Source organism: Bemisia tabaci, chromosome 8 (genome assembly GCF_918797505.1).
Source record: "Bemisia tabaci chromosome 8, PGI_BMITA_v3".
In the NCBI taxonomy this organism is placed as follows: Eukaryota; Metazoa; Arthropoda; class Insecta; order Hemiptera; family Aleyrodidae; genus Bemisia; species Bemisia tabaci.
The window spans coordinates 27,667,538-27,689,502 of record NC_092800.1 but is presented as its reverse complement, the minus strand read 5'-3'; the positions used below and the strand labels follow the sequence as shown (position 1 = coordinate 27,689,502).

The 21,965-nt window shown below is 39.2% G+C and overlaps 1 protein-coding gene across 1 annotated transcript; it reads right to left on the bottom strand.

Annotated features, from left to right (window-relative positions):
- Positions 1-1,338: 1,338 nt before the first annotated feature.
- On the bottom strand, positions 1,339-21,633 carry LOC109033913 (juvenile hormone esterase). The gene is made up of 11 exons (XM_019046766.2): positions 21,627-21,633; positions 17,894-18,134; positions 17,248-17,394; positions 15,807-15,951; positions 14,639-14,824; positions 13,091-13,287; positions 10,361-10,511; positions 8,933-9,120; positions 6,493-6,628; positions 2,049-2,175; positions 1,339-1,548 (listed from the first exon to the last, which is right to left on the bottom strand). The coding sequence occupies exons 2-11, from the start codon at positions 18,092-18,094 to the stop codon at positions 1,383-1,385; spliced, it is 1,644 nt and encodes a 547-aa protein (XP_018902311.2). The 5' UTR covers positions 18,095-18,134; positions 21,627-21,633; the 3' UTR covers positions 1,339-1,382.
- Between the last annotated feature and the right edge of the window lie 332 nt (positions 21,634-21,965).

The window sequence follows — 21,965 nt, the reverse complement described above, 5'->3', positions numbered from 1 at the left end:
GGTTAAAAGCAGCACAAAAAAGTAGAGGAACTAAGCCTCACAATAATGCTAGTAGCTCATTTTTCCGACACTTCGTCGCTCTCCTGACGTAAGGGCGTACCTCGATTTCTGGATGAGCCCCAGATAGCATGGATTTATATGTGGAACAGGACTCATATGGAAAATGAGATACACCCTTACGTCAGAAGAGCACGACTTTAGGTGCAACAAATCTTATCGAGGTCGTTTATCAACGCATTACTAGGAACAGCCACGGTCACCTCTGCCGTGCTAAGGAAGAACGCCGTATAAACATTCGAGAGTTGCCAAATTTTCCTCAATAAAATGGTTATTTTAGAGGAAAGTTATGAACATTTTTTCTTGAAATTTTCGGAAGTTATAGACCAAATTATAAACCAAATTATCTGAGGAATTGGTAGACAAATATTCAAAAATGTTCCTGAAAATTATTGATTGGCTAGGAGAAATTCGGCAACGACTTACGGCGTTTTTTCTCGCACGGCAGACCTCATTCTAGTATTTTGATTTTCAAATATGGACATTACGTAATAGCGTAAGACAAGTTTTGCATTCCGAATTATTTCCGGAACTCACCTTCGAGTTTCAGGAGCCATGTGGCGCATCATGCTTGATTTTCAAGTGGCCATTGAAGATTATTTAGGGGCCAAATTCACTTCTTGCCTATAAATCACAGCGCATTTAGTGAAAAGTTAGACGCAAGATGTTTCAGCCACAGAACTAGTAGCTATGTAACTTGGAGGAAATTTCGAAAAATCACCTCACAGAAAAATTAGGGTTTTTTAGGGGGAAAGTGGGTAATTTTTTAGGCGCCATGTTGGCTCAGAGCCTTCATTTTTCAGGCGCCATGACCGATTTCTGAGGTGCATTCGGCGCGTTGGTGCTCTGTGAGTTTCGAACACTGTACCCCATGTTTTTCATTCAAGATACAAAATAGATAAGTGCCCCCCAGAATCTGAGATCAAAAATTAATTCATGGCATAGAGCACTGAAAAATTATCACATTGGATCTAGAGTCCATAACTCTTGAAAACATTGACAAGAAAAAATACTCTTGATTCAATCGGATTTTTGCTTGAATCAAAACGAAATCCGCTTAAATTAAAGGGCTTAGTTCTTGATTTAAGCTAGATTTTGATTGCATACTTTTTCTTGTCGATGTTTTAAGAGTCCGGACTCTGGATCTAATGTGTTTTTTTCTTTCCAGTAAGGGTTAAAATAGGAAAAAATTGAAGGAAAAAAAATGCTCAAGATGCATTTATTCAGATGACGTAGCTATAAGGTGCCTAAAAGGTCCACTGCGATTTTTCAAACGAATTCATGATATCTAGTTCTTTGTTGCCCATCAGATTTCATTGGTTGATTCATGATTCCCGTTGCGATGACGATTCGTTGCTGTACAAGGACCGCCAAAAGTTTACTCTCTCTGGCAAAAGATCTTCCTCGACCGTCAGTCCATCTCCCGTAATGTGTAGATACTTTTTTGTATCAGCCGTGTCCCACTCTGGAAAGGCTGTCCGATTTGGTTTCCTAAATAAGGAGAGTAGAAATTTTAGTGCAAAAAAGAATAATGAACATGAATTTTAAAGCATAACGCTTGCGGTATTCTTAACTATTCGGTTGCATTCTTGTTCACTATAAGCAGCCCCTTCTTTTAAAGAAGCTCCCGAGGGGTAACGTTATATACTATAGCTGCTCAGGTCGTTTATTTGAGAAGATCTTAAACATAACACACCATGAACACAACCATTTTTACAAATCCGAAGTAACCCTCGACGGTGAAACTTTTGTAATACATCCCTCAAAGATGTTAAGATAATGTTGCACTACATACAAAAAAATAAAAGCAAAATGATATGAGAAAAAAATCCGACATCTCAATGTTGTAAGACTGAATTTTATGTATGTATGCATTAAGACTATTCTTACTTGAAATCATTAATAACTCATTTTTTTCAAAAACTGCACTTATGCGCTCTGTTCTTCAAAACCCTCAAATAAAGTAAAGATCAAGTATGATGTTCACTTACCCGTGAATGGCAAAATAGGTCCAGAGATCAATATTCCTTTTTGAAACAGCGATTTCCTCGTCAGTCCAAGTTCGGTTTTTAAGGATTGGGATGAAATCGAGTAAGTCATCAGCGTGACTCACAGTTCCTGTAGGAAATCAAGTTAATTTTTGATATGAGGTGTCAGTCAGTAGCGTGGCGTGCTTTGTGATATATCAATTGATATGCTATTTAAACCTATGGGAAAGGATCGATAAACAGGGTGTTCGCAGAGTACACCTTAATAGTCTATTCTTTTACTATAGCTTCAAATGCGGAAATATCGCTAATCGATTGTTCATGCCTCGTAACTGCCGGTAGTGTCAGTTTCTGTAATCTCCATAAAGAAAATTCAGTTTAATTCAAATAAATGCAATGCAATGTTCTTTAATGAAAAATGTAGAAAAATTTTTGTCCAAGTGGAAAGGAAAATTTAATTTTAAAATTTCGATGAGAAACCTTTAAGAATCAGCAAAGGAAAAAACCATTAGGAATAAGGCCAGAACTGCCTGTAACAAGGCGGTAAAATATTGGCATGTCGACACTATTTTGCGGTAAAAGTAGGGCCCAGTAATTTGAAAAATTTCAATTAGAATAAAAAATTTGAGCACTACACAGAGAGAAAACTCAATACAAAAAGTGGGTTAATAAAATAAATACAGCACAAAATAACCCAAGCCTTCGGTTGACTTTGGGGTTTCCTAGTCTCTCCGTTGTTTTCTGCGCAAAATTCACCACAAACTGTACTAAAATCAACACAAAATTTGGATTGATTTGTGTTACACTTCCAACATCAAGGAATGTAATACAAGAACACAAATATTTTTATCAGTATAATAGGACCAGCGGGGCAGAGGGGGAGACAGGGCTCATAGCTGTGGTGAAAGCAGCCTGTCTAGGAGACGGTACTCCAAAATCAAACCCTGGTCCTCCAGGTTGGGGGTTGGGGCATCGGGCTAACTCCCCGATACCCGGAAAAAACTTAATGTTAAAAAGCCTAATAAAGATAGCCTCGGTGATAATGGAAAAAAACGGATTTTGCGACACAAACTACGGAAAAGGACAATGGTTTTTGGGACTTGGAATGTACAGGGCATTTCTAATAAATTGACAGAGGTTGTATCGGAGGTAAAAAAGTATAATGTAGATGTCGCCGTGTTAACAGAAACGAAAAAGAAAGGCACAGGATCAGAAAACTTGGGATGTTATGATCTGTTCTATAGTGGTGTCAGTAAAGATCAACGCGCACAGCAAGGAGTCGCCATACTTATCCGGAAAAGTTTGCGTCCGTCTATAACTACTTGGGAAGCAGTAGACCAGCGGATCATCAGAATGCATCTTACACTGCATGGTCACAAGGTGGCCCTGTTAGGAGTATATGGTGTGAATGATGATGCTCCCGTCAATCTAAAGGATCAGTTCTTTGAGCAACTCAACGACGAGGTTCTGAGGGTTGGAAGGACAAGGGAGGTCATTATCATGGGAGATTTGAATGGTAGAACCGGACGAAGGAATGGTTCTAAAGTTGTTGGACCTTTCGGTGAAGAGGCGATGAATGACAACGGTGCACGCATCATTGATATGTGTGAACAAAACGAGTTGAAAATACTGAACGGATTCTACCAACATCGAGATATCCATAAGTACACGTGGGTTCAGCAAACTCGGGGGCTGAAGTCAATCATCGACTACGCGGTCACCAGGCAAACGAGTACCATGAAGGTTCAACAAGTAAGAGTTTGCCGGGGGTTCTCCTGTGGTAGTGATCACCACTTTCTCAAGGCGGAGATTGCATTTCCGGTTAAGTATGGGCTGCAGAGGAATACCTTGCAACATCAGAAGTGCCAGCCACAAGGAACGAAGATCGAACAAGTGCACTACAACATCGATAGCTTACAGCATGAAAGCGTGAAAGCGCTCTACAGGAAGCGGCTGGATGAGAAACTGGGAGTAGAAACTTTCGATACTGCAGAAGAGTTGTACCAGTTCATCAAAAGTTGCATACATTCAGCTGCGAAGGAAGCCCTGGGTATGTGTAATGAGAGCAAGGATGTACAGAAACCCTACTGGTGGGACAAAGAGGTAGAGGAGGTAATTGAAGAAAAGCGTAGGAAGTACCATGACTATCTGGCTTCTAGGACTGCAGACACCCGCGGCGCGTACAGGAAAGCCCAGGCGAGGGTTCGTCTTTTAATCACCAGGAAGAAAAACGAGTCTTGGGAGACCAACTGCTCAAGGATTGACACATACCTGGGGGGAAGGAAGAGTGCTGAGAGCTGGAAGCTGATCAAAGGCCTAAGAAGGGACATGAAACGGGACATTATATCTCCGATAACAATCTCACAGCTTGACGAACATTTTAATAAATTATTGACGGAAGGACGACCAGAGTTTCAAACGGGGAATGCTGAAAATATAGTCGAGGATCACTCAATGGAAATTCGAGTTGAGGAGGTGGTCAAAGCAATCAGGGAATTGATGAATGGAAGAGCTCCTGGGCCAGGAAACATTCCAGCCGAGTTAATTAAATGTGGGACTGGCAAGTTGGTTAACCATCTCAGGGATTTGCTGCAGAAATGCATTGACGGTGATGACATCCCGAAAGAATGGAAAGAGGCCTGGATAACAGCGTCGCATAAAAAAGGAAGGAAGGATGACTGTGGGAACTACAGAGGGTTAGCGGTGACAGGAACGATAAGTAAAATTTATGGAAAAGTGTTGAAAGCGAAGATCGAAGAGGAGTGGACCCCGTTCGAGGCGGAGGAGCAAGCAGGTTTTAGGGCTGGTCGGTCTACCGCTGATCATCTGTTCTGTGTTACCCAGTTAACCGAAAAGAAGAGAATTGTTGGCCAGGAGCTTCATTTAGTGTTTTTGGATATTGAAAAGGCTTATGATAGTATTCCTCTTGTGAAACTCTGGGAAGTCCTAGAAGAAACGGGTTTTAGTAAAGGACTTATTGGGGCAGTCAAGCAGTTTTATCGGGGGGCTTTTGCTAGAATTAAGTGCCAAGGAAGGCTTTCAGACGGTTTTTTTGTCACCAAGGGGCTTAAGCAGGGATGTTGTCTGTCACCGACGCTGTTTAAGATATATCTAGAGCACGTTCTGAAGGAATGGAAAAGAAAGTGTGCCGGCATGGGCGTCCCTCTAAATGACCAAGAAACACTGTTCACGCTATGCTTTGCTGACGACCAGGTAGTCATAAGTCAAGATCACGATGACGCGGAGTATATGACCCGGAAGTTGGTGGAGGAGTACCGCAAATGGGGCCTCGAGGTTAGTGTCCGTAAGACAAAAAAGATGTCAGTCGGAGGTGCTCAGCAAAGCATAGTCCTGGAGGATGGTCAACATATAGAAAGTTGCGAACAATACAAGTACCTGGGGGTGAACCTGACTTCGGATGGGAAGCTGGATCAGGCCATTCGGGACCGTAATCTTCTAGGAAGGAAAGCCATCGCCATGCTTAATGGGATCCTTTGGGACCAAAGGATTTCCAAAGACAACAAGAAGAGGATTTATAACTCGGTTGTCAAGCCTATTATCACCTATGGCAGTGAAGTGTGGCAGTTGAAGAAGCGGACCCAAGAAATGCTCAAGGCGACCGAGATGGATTTCTGGCGAAGATCGGCTGGAATCTCGAGGAGAGAACGTGTCAGGAATGAACGTGTCCGAGAGATAATGGGCGTTGAGGGGACGATTGTGCACGATATCATGACCAAGCAATTGGTATGGTATGGGCATGTGCAGAGAATGGCTGATACCAGGTTGCCGAAGAAGGTGTTGGAGTGGGTCCCCCCAGGTAGGCGACGGAGAGGGCGTCCAGCCAAACGGTGGGTAGAGGGCATCCATGAAGAGATGGAGAGATGCCACCTTCCGGAGGATCTCTACCATGACAGATTCCTGTGGAGAATAGGCGTCGCAGAGCGCCCTAGCGCGCCGTAAAAGCGGCTCATACATACACACATAACAAGACTGAGAGGGAGAGTATGTTCAGCTCATTCAAATGCATTGGAGTCCTTGCTTTCACCTCAAAACAGTGTGGACCCAACACTATTTTAAAACCTTGATAGAGAATAAGTTGTGAGCAGTTTAATTTTTTTTATTCTTCTTTTTCTCTTTTTCTTTTTTTTTTCTTTGCCGATAGATGGTTAAACCCTGTAACCTGAAGATTTCGTGTCCCGAACATGGTAGATTATAATTATGAAGCCTCCTCTCAAAATTTCCTTTTTTTAACTGCAAACAGTAGACGACCGATTTGGTTTGGCGATGTTGTACATTCTTTCATTTTAAAATGTGGGACATTTTGGTCTTGAAGGATCATAAGACACTCCTCTTTACTATAGTACCAATAACTCAATTTTAAGTTTTTGTGGGAAAAGAGTATTTTTTCCAAGGACAATTACATTGTTTTATTAAAGAATCCTCTAACCTTCGACCCTGTTTTTTGCAACTGGAGTCTTGCGAAAGTCGGTATGTAGATAATCATAGTAATAAAGGTACGCATCTCCCTTGTAATTTTCAGCAGTCGCGATGGTTCCGTGCAGAAACCACCTGTCCGTAAACAGCTGAAAAAGTTAGAGAGTGGGGTTATATAAAACAATAAAACAATTTCGGGGCATGTCAAAATAGGGAATATTTTAAACGCACAGCAATAAACTCTGCATCTTGATTGTGACACTTCAAAGTTACTTTATTACGAGTAACTCATATTTAATTTACATAGTGATTGTGAAAGTATATATCATACTACAGATGTAAGTTACGAACAAAGCCTTTCCATATTTTCTCAGGTACTAATATGGTGTACTTAACTCGAGGAAATGACGAGGAATTTTAGTCGTTCACCCTCATTTTTCAGGTTTTTTTCGAGAATTTTACCCCTGTACCTAGCTTCGGGCATTGCAGTTGAAGGTACGGACTTATTTTTTTCCAAAACTAGACTTCTAAATTTTTAAAATAAGCCCAATATCATGCCGGAGAAATGATATTTGACTGTGCTACGGTCGTTCCACGGTGCATTAAATGGAATTCTCAGCGACCCCAAGTAGCAGTGATCGCGATAAATTGCGATTTAATTGGAGAATGTATCGCGATTTTATCGACGTCGCGATTTATTGCAATATTATCGGGAGAAAAATCGCGATAAATTGCAACAAAATCGCGATATTATCGAACGCGATTTTATAGAGATAAAATTGCAATAAATTGCAATTTTTCATTAACGCATGAATGACGCATATGAAAGATGTTTCTATTCCGCCGCCGCCGTTTTTACCGAGATCCGTTGGTAACTTAACCATCTCATTTTTTTTTATCAATTATTAGTATAATGTTACAAAGACAGACTGGTAAGCTTACCTGAAAACCGGTATTTTTACTGATTTTTTCAGGTAAGAATACCACTTTTATTGGTAATCAATCCCCGGTAACTTTACCATTTTATCTCGGTAATTCTACCACAGTCGATAAAAACTATTGGCGTTTTTCCCAAGGTCCATCGGTAACTTTGCCATCTCACTATTATTGGTAATTTTACAGAGACAGAATGATGAGATTACCAATAGAACCTTATTTTACCAACCGTATTTCAAGGTATGAAATAAAATACAGAGGAGGGAAAAAAAAAAAAAAAAAAAAAAAAAAAAAACCAATGAAAAATCGGTGTCAGTCAACGCAAAGACATAAGTTGTGAGGTTGCGAAGCGCCGATCCATGTATAAGAGGCTTCAATTCGCACACGCAAGTCATATAGCGGTCATAGCATAGTGACAATGTGCTGGCCTTCCACCGTAGCGATTGGGGTTCGAATCCCCGCGGAGGCTCCGGGGATTTTACGCTCGTCTTCGTCAAAGGACCTGACGGCTGAACCTAACGGCAATCGGCTGACAACTTTAACCCCTTTTTTTTGGCGATTTTATCAATCGCTAGGATCATCAACATCTGAGCGATCATCCTCGATCTTATCGCGATAAAATCGCAATTTTTTCGGGCCGATAAAATCGCAATAAAATCGCGAAAAGATCGAGGATAATCGCTCAAATGTTGATGATCCTAGCGATTTTATCGCCGATAAAATCGAGGATAATCGCGACTTTATCGGCGATAAAATCGCGATTTTTCCGTTGAAAAATGCTACTTGGGACATAAAACGTCCTAAAAGTGCGGCCTTGTTCGGAACTTTTCGAAAATTCTCTAAAACTACCTAGAGATTAGCTCTATACACAAAAGAAACATGTTATCTAAGTTTTTAATTATTTAAACTTATTTCCAGATAAAGTGAAATGTAAGGTAAATGCGATTGCATAGATGGGCCAAGGGTGCCAAATTTTGCAAAGTGTCCTCCAAATCATTCGTACGTATCTGATAGTATGGACTTTTAACGTTTGAATCTTTGATCGATCAACGAGCTTCGAAACAAATTTTATGTACGTGATTATTCATGGCTGGAATCAGCGAGAAATTTTTTTACGTGAAAATTTAAAAATGGGTACAGCTCCTTCTGTAATAGCGCTAAAAATGTAAACATACGGCAATTCCAAGAGGATCTGTTACACACAGAGAAAAAAGATTCCAAGGACTAGTCTTCCTGCTCATATTGGAAACCACAATTTTCCGGATCAAATAACCGATGTTATCGGTCGTGGGAACTGAATTTTGGTGCCCGACATGAACCGATTTTTCTTCGCTCCGTACAAAAGAAACAAGCAACATAAGTCAGAGCAAAACTTTTAGTGCTAAACTTTTTAGAAACAAAGTTCGATTCAGGTAAAGCAAGATGAACGTAATTCATAATAATTACAGGCGTAAAAATCAATAGAAACTTCATTATACTGGGAGCCATCTTATCAAAATTACAGTACTTCTACATACTTCGACTATTCCGCCTATCTGGTTGTAATCGATAGTTTTTTGGCCGAAGTGATGTTCCATAATCTCATCGGTGACCGCACGAACTTTGTCCTTCGGGAAATCCTCCCGCAACAGAAGAAGCCTCGGCAGGATATAGTATGGTATGGTTTTCAGATCGTTTTCATACTCCGGTCCAGCATTGAGTATTTCTGAAACGTTTATAAAGATGACAAAGCTAAATATACTTGAAAGAAAATTCATTTTAAAGGAACTCATAATCATTAAGGAGCCGCCTGAAGGATCGAGTCAATGGGGGAAGTCGGATAAAATTTAGAAACTTTAAAAGCTCATAACACCATTCATACAAAACTTTGAGATTTTAAAAGTGATTCCATTGGTTTCCTCGTGAACTTTTCTACTATGAGCACCCCTCAAAATTTAAAATGTGACGAATTAAACATCAAAATATGCAGTTTGAGTCAAAAATTTCATGTCCGACCTCTCTGATTGACTCGATCCACCATGAGCCGTTATGATCATCTAAAAGTTATTTATTGGAGTGAGGAGTCAATTTCTAAAAATAATTTCCAGATGTTTCATTATTTTTATAATTAAAAACATATTGATGATACAAATTTAGTTCTTTTACCTCTTCGGCAGACTTGCTAATTTTTGACAACTCTATATTGAAACGCTCATGTTGACGTTTCATCTACATATAATGATCAAAGCAAATGTAATCAATTTGTTCATTGAAACTTCTACTGAATATTCTTTATAATTTCTCCCTGCACAGAAAATTTCGGAAAATTCTCCTTTGAAGTGCTCTCATCCCTCCCTCCCCTTCCCCCCTCTCTTTCCAAAAAAAAATTAATTCAGAAAAGGAGGTTCTAAAACACAGCAAGGCAGCAAAAGTGCTCTCTGTCTGCACCCAACACTTTAACATATGAACGCTCCTTACTTACATATGGACGTATTTCTATCAAACGGAACTATGTGCATTAAGACATGAGCTCTGAGACCCATAAGAATATGTGCATGACAGGGCTCACGTCATAATGCACATAGTTCCGTTTGATAGAAATACGTCCATATCAATGTCCAAAGAGGGAAACAACGCATCTCCATCGCAGTGTTTCAAAATGTTCGCTCCTATTTTATCATTTCGAGGAATTTTGAAGAAAAACAAGATAACTATAAAGTTTAGAATGTATTCAGAATATGCTGCTGACAGAAAAGAAAAATCAGAGAAGTTTTAAAGTAATTCCGCAGAATAGTTTCCCAAAGAAAAAATAAAGTATCTCAGGACGTTTGCAACATCATAAACGGAGATACATATTTTCGCACTTTAGCCATCAGTTTGATAGCCTTTTTGTACGTATAAATCGTTGGTCAATTCTGAGACTTCAACATTTTCAGTCAAAAAACCGCTAGTTTTTGGTTACTTACTCGGAGCAAATAGCCCTCCTTCACCAGAGGTCATGCCCAACAAGACAGGAATTTTCGATTCCAAAGTTCGAGGGTCCGCCGGAAGGAAATTTTTTGTGCCGTTTTTTTCAATAGTCGGCCTATAAACGATCGGCGGCACAAGGATCCACTCCTATACAGAAACCAATAAACGCCAGATTTATGAGAAATTGTACGGAGGAGAATATTCTTCCTAAGTTATGTTTAACGTTTGCTGTATGTACTACATTTTGCAATAAGGAACCACTATTTCTGGCTCAAATTAGGAACAAAATATACGCCATTGATTTACCTATGCAAAGAGGTGCTTTTATGGAAGAGCCAGAGATAGTGGTTCCTTATTATGAAATGTAATTCATATAAGGTAGCTAACATTATTGTCACGCGTAGGTTATTTTTATATTCAGGGCTGTGGCATCTCATGAGTAATGGGAGCATTTCCCCGGGCGCTGACAAAATGGGAACGCCGAGAAGACAAAAGACAGGCGGGGGGGAATTGAAAAAGAGGAGAGGAAACAAACAAGAAGAGGAGGAAGAAAAGCAAAAATAGGAAGAGAATTGAAGGAAAACAGAGAAGATGAAAAATAAATGGGAAGAAAAGAAGAGTATATTCATTTCAGAATAAAATAACAACTTAATTTGGGGAAAGGCTGCAAAAGGATATAAAACGGAACTTAGCGAGTTCACGCCTCGCGCCATCGCGCCTTCGATTTTGCAGATGCAACACGGACATCCATCAAGCACGAATAGTTGTATCTCTGCGCCGTAGTCAACCGCGCCCTTCTCCTTGCTCTATTTCCATATTGTGTTTGTTTTCAATTGTTTTACTTTTAGCGGTGCTTCAAGGACTGCGTGAGCAACACAGCCGAAGATGTAGACGCAATCGGGCCTAGTTTTCTAACAATCCGCCTGAACCTGATTGTGAGCGATACCTCATCGGGAGTATAGAGGAGAATTTTGCGAGTTCACGCTTCACGCCATCACGCCTTCAATTTTGCAGATGCTACACTAGCATCTATCAAGCACGAGCAGTTACTTCAGTGGAGAAATTTAGAATTTTGGAAAATACTTTTGAATATTTTTGCGTACCTCGGTATTTCATCGCAGGTTTCCTTGAACGAAGTTTGTCGCTGAACTTTTTTCAGAGTGGACCACCAGACAGGGTACGAAGTCAAGCATTCTGATCATGATACGTAACCAAAATTTTACGTAAAACACGATTCGCTTCACGAAAATTACTGAAATTAACTCCTAACCAAGATATTTCTTGTTAATTGACGCGTGAATAATTCAAACCTCCTGCTCATGAAAACGCAATAGTCTACGTGAGTCTATGCGCGCACCAAATGTTACCGTGCCAGTCTCCAGGGTCGGATTAAGGGGGTTGCCACATGAGCCGCGGCCCATGACGGCAAAATCAGGGGGCGGCAAATTTTGAAATTTTTTTAAATGCAGGTACAAAAAAATCGGATTCAGAATAAAATTACAAACAAGAAAAGGTAACAAAATCTCTCATTTCCTGAGAGTTCATTAATTTCTAATTTTGTCGTAATTCGGTGATACAAAAGACTGCGCACCGCCTTTAATTAGTTGAGTTAAGAGAGAAACCAAACACGTAATTTGGCCTGGAGCGGCGCGGCGCAGAGAGAAATGATGACGAGGACTTGAGATGAAAAGCCCTTGACGCGGCGGTCGGCATGTAACACATATTAGCGCCTACAAGACTCCACGAACACTTCACGCTATGCGTCAAACACAGTGCGGTCAACAGCGGTCGGCGTGGCGTGAAACGCACAGTGCCTACAAGACTACATGAATACTTCACGCATTGTGCCAAACGCAGTGTGGTCAGAGCGGCACAGCGGCAGAAAGTTAAAATTATTAAACCACATTTATGTTTGTTCTCTCTTAATTTTTTAGTTCATTTCTTACAAATGAAAGACCTTGTCCACACAGAGATAGGCTTACGGAACTGAACTTTCGCGCGAAGTTCCGTGAACTTTTGATAGTAGTGTTGACAGGGCTTACGCAAAAAATGTGTCCAACACGAGTGATCGTATCTTATGCACCCTTCTCCCTCCGGCACGTTCACTTGATGGTTTTTATTGATGTTTCAGAATGAATGAGAAGAGGGCGGAAAAATACAGGCGGCCCGTGGGCGGCAAGTAGGTAAATCCGGCCATGCCAGTCTCTGCGATTTGAAAATCTGGCAATCTCGATCTTGATGTTTTGGCTCAGCTATAGCAAGTTGTTTATAGTTTGAGCAACACAGGGTGGAAAATGAACATTGCTTGATTGAGAAGCCTGCCGAAACCGTTGTAGCACACGATTGAACTCGCGTAGAATATTGCGTTTCTCGTGACCAGGCAATCCAAATAACCATTGTTAAATAAAAACGTTAGTATCTTACTTAGGAAATGATTTCAGTAATTTTCCATACGAAAATCGTGTTTTACGTGAAATTCTGATTGAGACTGTGACTTGTATATGGGTGTGTGATGTTCTGACTTCGTACCTTATTTAGTGGTCCATCGGTCGTAAGCTATCCCTGGTATAGTTGATCAGCATGATATCAAAACGTGAATTGGCCGATTCTCTACGATATCAAAATCATATCAGCACCATATCAGAATGATATCAACATTATATCAGCACCATGTCAGAATGATACCAACATCGTATCAGTACGATATCAGAACGATATCTCCTTACATGAAACTTCCGAGCTGCATCCAGGATTTGCTGAAGCGGGACAGTTTGCAGACACTCCCGGAGCTCCGATGAGGGATTAGGGGGACAACCGCACAGCACAGCCAATGCCTTCGTCCTGTACACGGCGAGCCGGCGGGTCATAAATCCCCAGGGACAATCCACGGTTCCGCTCATTATAATGCCCCGTTGAATATAATCTAGATCAGAAAGGAAAATCATTTCTTCAGTGCCTAAGCTTATAAGGATTATTTACTTCAGAGCATCATTAGTTTTATGTATTTTTCTCAACTTCGTACACTGGAAAAAAATAATCTTAAATTTGCCCCCAAGAAGTATTTCTTCTTAAATCAATAATTTTGCTGGTTAATATAAGCTACTTTTTTGCTTAACCCAAGCATTATTTTTCTTGAATCAAGGAAAAGTCAGCTTAAAGCAAGATAAAGAAAGTTCTTGGAGGCAAATTCAAGAATTATCATGCTTGATCCAAGCTACTTTTTTTTCAGTGTAGAGCAAATATTTAGACGCATAAAATACAGATAAGTACATATCGACGGTGTAAGTCGGCAATCACATAACTCGGGTTGAGACGTCGCGTCGTAAACTTCCTATTGTGCTTTATTTTTTAAACGGAAAACTATACTCAATGGCAATTGTTTAAAACTGCCATGCTTTTTCTGCTCTGTGCGAAAAAAATTTTGCAAAAACTTCTAGGAATGATGTCAATTTGTTCTCCTTCAAAAAAATAATATAGAGGCGGAGATTTTCAGACACCGCAAACGAGTTATGTAATTTCCGACCTACACCGTCGATATGGAGGCACTTTTTCTACTGTGCAGATTTGTAAATCTGCACAGTAGGAACACATCTGCACAGTTTTAAGGAACCTTGTAAAGTTCCTTAAAAATTACACCCGTGCAGTCTTAGATTTGATTTCAATGCTGAAGTGCTAAGGAAAAACGTTGTATGGGCATTAGAATTTTCCCAAATTTCCTCTCAGAGAATATTAATTTCTAAGAGAGTTTTAAGTATTTTTTTTGAAATTTTAAGAATTTTTTGATAAAATTACGAAAAGAATTCTTAGAGAAAAATTGGAGGAAAATTGTTCAATAATTTTCCCGAAAATTCGTGATTTGTTGAAGGAAATTCGGCAACATCCGAAGGCTTATACGATGTTTTCCCTCAGCACGGCGGCATAACTCAATATTGAATTATTATGCACATTTTCCCGTAGACAATTGCATTTAAAAACTATAAGAAATAATATTTTAAAATATAAAATGAAATCCATGAAATAATATGACATTTTATACGTCATTTTATTACATAGATTTCGGTGAAGTTGCTCACAAAAATTATAATAAGAGAGGATTATTTCAAAACACAATTTGATAACACGACAAACGACAAAACATTTATCCATCCTATAAATTTAGAAGGGGGAGATGCAGGCTTACTGCCCGCCATTCATTTCTCTGTGTTCCAGAATCCTGGCATATTGGCTAATTCGTCTTTGCTTTTACTGTTACTTATTTGGGTGTCCAAACTCACCTTTGCTGAGTGGTGACAAGAGATGCAAATGAGTTGATGCAGCCCCTGCGCTCTCTCCCATTACGGTGATCAGATCAGGATTCCCACCAAAGTATTCAATATTATCATGGACCCATCTAATAGCCAATGACTGATCTTTCAAACCAATGTTCGCAGGGATAAATTCATCGCAAGTGGTAAGAAAGCCTGTTGAAAAACAGAGGAATAAATACTGCCGTGCTAAGAAAGAACGCCGTGGGAGCTTTCAAGCGTTGCCAAGTTTCCTTCGATAAAAACCGAATTTACTGGAAAAATTGTGAATATTTTCTCCCAAAATTTTTAGACAATTTTGTACGCAATTCAATCTAAAATATCTGGAAAAATCCAAGAGAGCTATGCATGAATGAAGTCAAAGATACAAGTTTCATCAAGGGAAATTTGGCAACTCTCGAATGTTCATATGGCGTTCTTCCTTAGCAAGGCAGAATGAAAGCTTGATGGGGATCCATTGTCTTCAGACTGTATTAACAATTGTTTCTATAAACTACCAGCAAGCCGAACTCTCCATATTATTATTCATAAATTGATTCGAGAAGACCTAGAAAGCAAACTTCAATATTCCAATGAAAAACTTAGGTAAAAGTCTGAAGTAGGAAGAACTTGATAAGTGATGTGTGTCTAATTTTTTTTTTAAATGACTCCAAAATTGTCCATGCAGAAGTATCAGATTACTTTTTCCAAAAATAATGCCTGGGGGAGCCCTTAGAGCTTTATTTGCCACCAAAAAAGTGTAGTACACCCGGCTTCCTCGATACATAAGTAGTTACCATGAAACCATGGTGGGTTTCAGCGACGACATTAGAAGTACAGTAAGCTTTAAATCAATTAGTTAATGAATCTCATTAAAATATATCTATGAGCTTTGAATATCAACAACTCACATGCATGCGCAGAGCTCCCGGAACTTTGGCGGAATAAGTTAAAGCTACATGTAAGTTGAAACTCATTTCGTCTGCGCCCAAAAGGGGCGCAAAAGGATGCTTATTGCGCAGCTGAGAGTTCCGCAAACCTTTGGTCAAATGGACAAGGTCTTTTGTGTTTCGGAGTATTTATGCCTCTCTGAAAGTCTAGAAAATTTTGTTACAAAGTTTCCAAGTGCAAAGTTCACAGAATGGCGGGAAAAGCATACCTAGAACACCCAATCTATAATTCACGGTTACCAAGCAGATGTCTTTATCCAGCATTAGCTCTGGCCCATAAGTGGCGCTACTCCCTGCATCGAAATTTCCGCCATGAAAGAAGATCATCACTGGAAGTTTTGCCGATTTGTTAACCTAGCAGAAACAGACTGATTACGTGCAATCGATGACTAGAGTGCCTATATAGACAGAGTACGGCCATTTCTGTGCCAGTTTTTCATTGGTCGCGTGAAAATAGGCTGACACGATGTTCTTACGGCCGTTAATAAACAGTCAAGATGACTGTTATCAGCAAGCAAGTTTGAGGTTATGCACATCTTATATCCTCCTATGATAAAGGCGAAAGGCGATTTAAAAGTGTTATCATGTGTTTTTTCATGTGTAATTCGTAGACGGGCTAGTTTAAATTGTTACTGCCGTATAATTGAAATTTTTGTAAAATTTTAGCTTCTTATCGATGTTACGGTGAGCCAGATTGTTTGTTTATTAAACGAATTAATCTCCAAATTTAATGTATTCTTTCCTTGTCCTAACTTTTAATTTTGTACTACCTTTTGTGACCCCTACTTTAAATTTTTAAATTCTGTACAATATTTTGATCTCTCCTCTAAGGTGTTAATGGATCAATTGAGGATGGCCCGCCACCATGAGGGAGAATGCAATAGTGTATTTTTCCTTCGGAAAATACACTAAAACAAAACAAATTGTGATGTATTCAATTACATGATGCTAACCTCAAGCGAGCAATTGACAGAGAAAAGATGACAAAAGAAACTTACATACACTAAACGAGAAATGATGACTATAAAATGATGGATCGAAACATCTGGTGTGTTGTAAGTTTCTTTCTTTTGTCATTTCGCCTTTGTCAATTAATTGCTTGCTCATCATCCAATTGAATACAATTTTTTTTTTTTTTTTTTTTTTTTTTTGGCTTGTGGCTCGATTATCATCTTCCTTTCTAATTTGAGAGCTCAGCCAGCCAATTCGCATTCCAATGTATAAATATTTCGTCATTTTCGGCCAAAGTATCACAGGCGCCATGCGACGTTTAAAAATTGCCGCTGCCATTTTATTTTTTTACAGAGAAATCGTTTGGTTGAATTTGTTTGAAAATGTCACTGAATTTTATCGACATCACAAAGATAATTTAATGAAATTTTCGGACAGCTTCGTCGATCAATTTCTCTGTAAAAAAAATGAAATGTCGGCGGAAGCTTTTAAAAGTCGCATGACGCTTGTGATACTTTGGGCCGGAAAGTGACGATTTGACCTGCATATATATAGAAATGCTTTACAAAATGGAAGGTAAATTCCTAGTCTCCGACGTAAATAACCTAGTTGCTGATCGTCATAATAAATATTAACTGACAAACTTGAGAATATTTGCTTACCTCCTCGTATTCTTCAGTCTGTGATTCTATGACCTACCTTCGGTGTATACACATTGAGAGCAAGACAGTCTTCCGTCCCCATGACCTGCGGATAAGGGGCATTATCATTCACAAGTTGAGGGCAATAAGGGACCTTTGTGGTTGCATTAATAGGGTCGTCCCAGGAGTCCAGTTCCTCCGGTTCCTGGAGGATTTTGAAGGAAAGCATAATTTTTTATGTAGATAAAAAAAAAATCATCCTGTATGAAAAATTAGAAATTTTTATTTATTCTTTAATCTCAGAAGTCTATCGGTTACTTCAATACGTTCAATTTTGCAATTTTTATTCTGTACGATTCATCAAATTTGAACCTGAAAATAGCGTAAACTTGAGCTGCTTTGCCAAAATTCTCTGAGCATTCCTTCACGTAAGGAATGTTCTCCTGGGAAATTTCACATTACGCCCCTTTAACCAGCCAAGGGTCTACGCCCCTCAAATGCGAGCCAGTCCGACCCTGCCTTCATTTTTCAATACAACTTCGCCACACCATTAGGAACTAAAAATTAAAAAATGAAACCTTGGGGCAATTGAATTTTCTTGTAATAGGGCAGTACGTGCGGGAAAGAAGGGAACATTTTTGAGTGGAGTTACGACGATTTTGCTGTGGACGGCAGTATAAAGCTCATCTTAGCTTGGGACTTACCTGGAACCTCATAATTCCAACAGGAGGCTTAGCATAGGGGATGTTAGTGAAGCTGTAAATGATACGATCGCCAAATATTGTCCTAAGTCTGTCAGACCCGATGATTTTACCCTTAGGTGTTGAAACTTCAATATTTTCACAAAAACAAACGCCTGCAGCGACAACCAGCAACATCCATTTTGTCCATGCTTCAATCTCCATTATGGTTGTATATTCGTAAAATAACGGGTTGGCTCGAAACCTGCATCATTGAACATAGTTTCCGATTATGCAGCATCTCGTCCAAGACATCGAACTTTAGGCTCACCTTTCACCCTTAATATACTTGAATCAGTGAGTTCGAAAACACACCAACTCGGAAAAAAGAAATTGTTCAGGAAACACCTAAAACTGCGCAGCGGGCGAAGAAGTTAGTTTAACAAAAACCTTTTCGGTGCCAAAGGACAAGTACTTAGAGACTTAGTAAAGCACCAAGTTGAAATCGATACATCATGTTTGATGACAGAGAATTAAGCGTTTAAAACTTTCCGAGTTGGTGTGTTTTCGTTTTCACCGACTTTCAGATTCATAGTCTGCCCAGAAAAATGTATATTTTTCGACCTGAATAACGCTTGAATATTTTTATAACTTGTTGGTACAAGGTATACTGAGCCGAAAAAGAAAACCGCAAAATCGGGTGATCACCTGTTTCCCTTGAAATGGCCAAAAATTGGTATTTCCAATGAAATACTTAGATTTTTCCCTTTTCCCGTCGCTGTTTCGAGCACTTCCGATGGCAATTTCGAAATTTCCTTTTGAGAGCAGATGCTTCTATTCATAAGTGTTACTAAACCGCAAAAAAGCGAAAATCGAAAAAAACCCAAGTTGGTGTGTTTTCGAACTCACTGATTCACTTGTCTGATCATCTCGTCCAAGGACCAAGATCTAGGACTCCGCGTGCTCATCGCTCAACTTTTCACCTCCTCGCTAGAGCAAAGAGTCCAATAGCACGGGGACCTCCCTCACTTTTAATGTCCTTCCATTCTTCATCGTAATAGGAAATAGTATACTTTTCTTATCTAATCTAACTTAAGCTAACCTGACCTTACCTTACCTTACTAACCTACTAACTCCACCTAATCTAGCCTTAACAAACGCACAATGTTCTACAAGAACACATTTTCCTCGCCTTTACTTCACCCGATGTCTTGACCGCCCTGCCGATCCTCGCTGGCGGGACAAACGCTAAAATCTCTGCGACACTTAGACGACGCGTCATTATTTATGACTTTCTTCTAATTTTAACCGTAAAAAAACAAAAATAACTATCATAATAGCTACGATTTAGAATCTTGGACCGCGGTTTTTTTTTTGGTAAAAAGAAAAAAAGGAAAATTGGACCAATTCTAATATTGTGACGAAATTTCCCGTGATTTCAATTAAAATCGTTCGTGAAGTTATTGTAAATTTTTCAGAGAATTAGCGCGTATCTTTTGAAAAATATTGAATGAAAGGGAAGCATTAACCGTGGTTTGCAACCTTGCAATCGAGGAAAATCAGCTCCTTTTCGCGTGGAACCATCGATATTTAAGTTCGTTAACGGCAGGCGTGACATACAACTATTTGACCACGGGTGTAAGCATGTTGCAGGTCCGCCGGATTGAAGGCGCGTCAAACTGCGAAGCTATCTTGACCGCCCTGCCGACCCTCGCTGCCAGGACGAACGCTAATATCGCTGCGACACTTAGACGACGCGTCATTATCTATGACTGTCTTCTAATTTTCATTGTAAAAAGAGAAAACATAACTACCCTAATACCTACGTTATAAAATCTAGGACCATGGTTTTTTTCGGGAAAAAGAAAAAAAATAAAATAGGACTAAATATAATATCGCGACGAAATTTCCCGTGATTTCAATTAAAATCGTTCCTGAAATTTTTGTAATTTTTTCATAGAATCTGTGCCTATAATTCAAAAAAAATAAATGAAAGTGAAGCATTAACCGTGGTTTGCAACCTTGCAATCGAGGAAAATCAGCTCCTTTTCGCGTGGAACCATCGATATTTAAGTTCGTTAACGGCAGGCGTGACATACAACTATTTGACCACGGGTGTAAGCATGTTGCAGGTCCGCCGGATTGAAGGCGCGTCAAACTGCGAAGATATCTTGACCGCCCTGCCGACCCTCGCTGCCAGGACGAACGCTAATATCGCTGCGACACTTAGACGACGCGTCATTATTTATCACTTTCTTCTAATTTTCATTGTAAAAAGAGAAGAAATAACTACCCTTATACCTACGTTAATATCCAGTTGAGGTAAAGGCTGAATAGGCTTCTTAAGAATATCGAATTATTAGCGAGTGCTTTCTGTTTACATGCAGAAAGTATTGTCTATAATGGTTTCTGCCTGAGACTAAATGCTCTAAACGGAATGTTTAGACATGAAATCGACAGCAAAATGTAGATATATTTAAGGATGGTTTCTAGGTGCCTGCGCATTTTCCAACTTACATGTAAAAGACCAATTTAACTAAATTTTGCGATAGGAAACAACGTTTCCTGGCTCAATTTAGAAACAGCGTACGTGCCACTTGTTTTCCCACGCAAATAAGTCATTTTACGGGAGAACCAGAAATAGTAGCTCCTAATCGCAAAATTTAGTCCAGTACTCCAATTTGATAGGAAAACTACCAAATCTCTCATATCGATTGTGATATTTGATAATTACCAACTATACCTACTTCATTTCTCTGATAGAATACTAGTCCACGCACTTTTCAAAAAATTATTTTTCACGAAATTTTCAAAGAATATCGCTGAATTAACAAGCAAAAATCAAACAAAACTCTGTACGAAAACAATGATCAGGCTTTTTTCGGAAAAGTAAAATGTGACAGATATTTGCAACGCTGCAATCCGGAATACGTGATTTGGTACTCTCGCCAACAAATTACGACGGACTTAAAGATACAAATATTTGAACGTATATCGATGGTGAAACAAACCGCGTGTGCAACGATTCAGACTCCTTGTCCTACTTCATTTTTAAATGGAAAACTACTGAAAGTCAATTATTTTGAACTTCCGTGATTTGTCACCTCTGCACAAAGCGAATGTCATGAAAACTTCAAGGAAGAATATTGATGTGTCTTCCCTGAGAAAAAGGCAGCGGAAATTTTGAAAAACTACAAACGAGATCGGGGTTTGGGAATTTCACCGTCCAATTAAATCTGAAAGGACTTATCAATCTCAACCTGACTTTGAGGCCAATGAGAACACATTCATGACGAGAACAATGTCACAAAGGAGATGGTTCCTTTTTATTTAATTCCAGTTGCTGTTATACTTCTACAGCACCTATATCATTCCATTTAAACGATTTTGGTGTAATAACATTTTATACGTATGTTTGTTGGGCCCGTTCTCATGGCCTAGTTATACTGCAAATATATGAGCTTACTTCGGTTAAATGATATTATTCTTAAGTTTTTTCGTGCTTTGATGAAAATGGTCTCTTAGAACCCAAAATGCATTCAAATTTTTTTTAATCAATGATTAAAAATACCTATATGCGATAGCAATATACACTGTTCCTTTGATCTCATTCATCTGAGTTAAATAGATTGAGTAAAAAAGACAGTGAAACACGTGAATGCAAGAAAAAAAACTGATATATCATTGAAAAAAAATATTGAAAATTTAAACCAATTGAACATTATTTTAAAAAAGAATGAATTGTTAATAAGGGTACCTTAAAAACAAGCAGTGAGCTCCAACACAATGTGTTGATAAGGCGCGTCATTAACTCGCACATATCAACCCCTTTAGGTTTCATTTACAGAGATTTCAAAAAAGGCAAGCAGCACAACAAGAGAATTCACGATCCAACACTGCAAGGTCAACGACGCACCTTGACGAGACCGTGTATTGTGAATCTAGAAAGCTATTCGAACAAATTTAAGTTTTTTGATCTGCCTCAAGCAAAATCTTATCAGATTCTTGAAGAAAAGTGCTACGGAAAAATTTAAGCGAAGAAAGGAAAAATTCTGTCGAACTCCTAAAAGATAAAGTCGATTTAAAGGTATTTTGG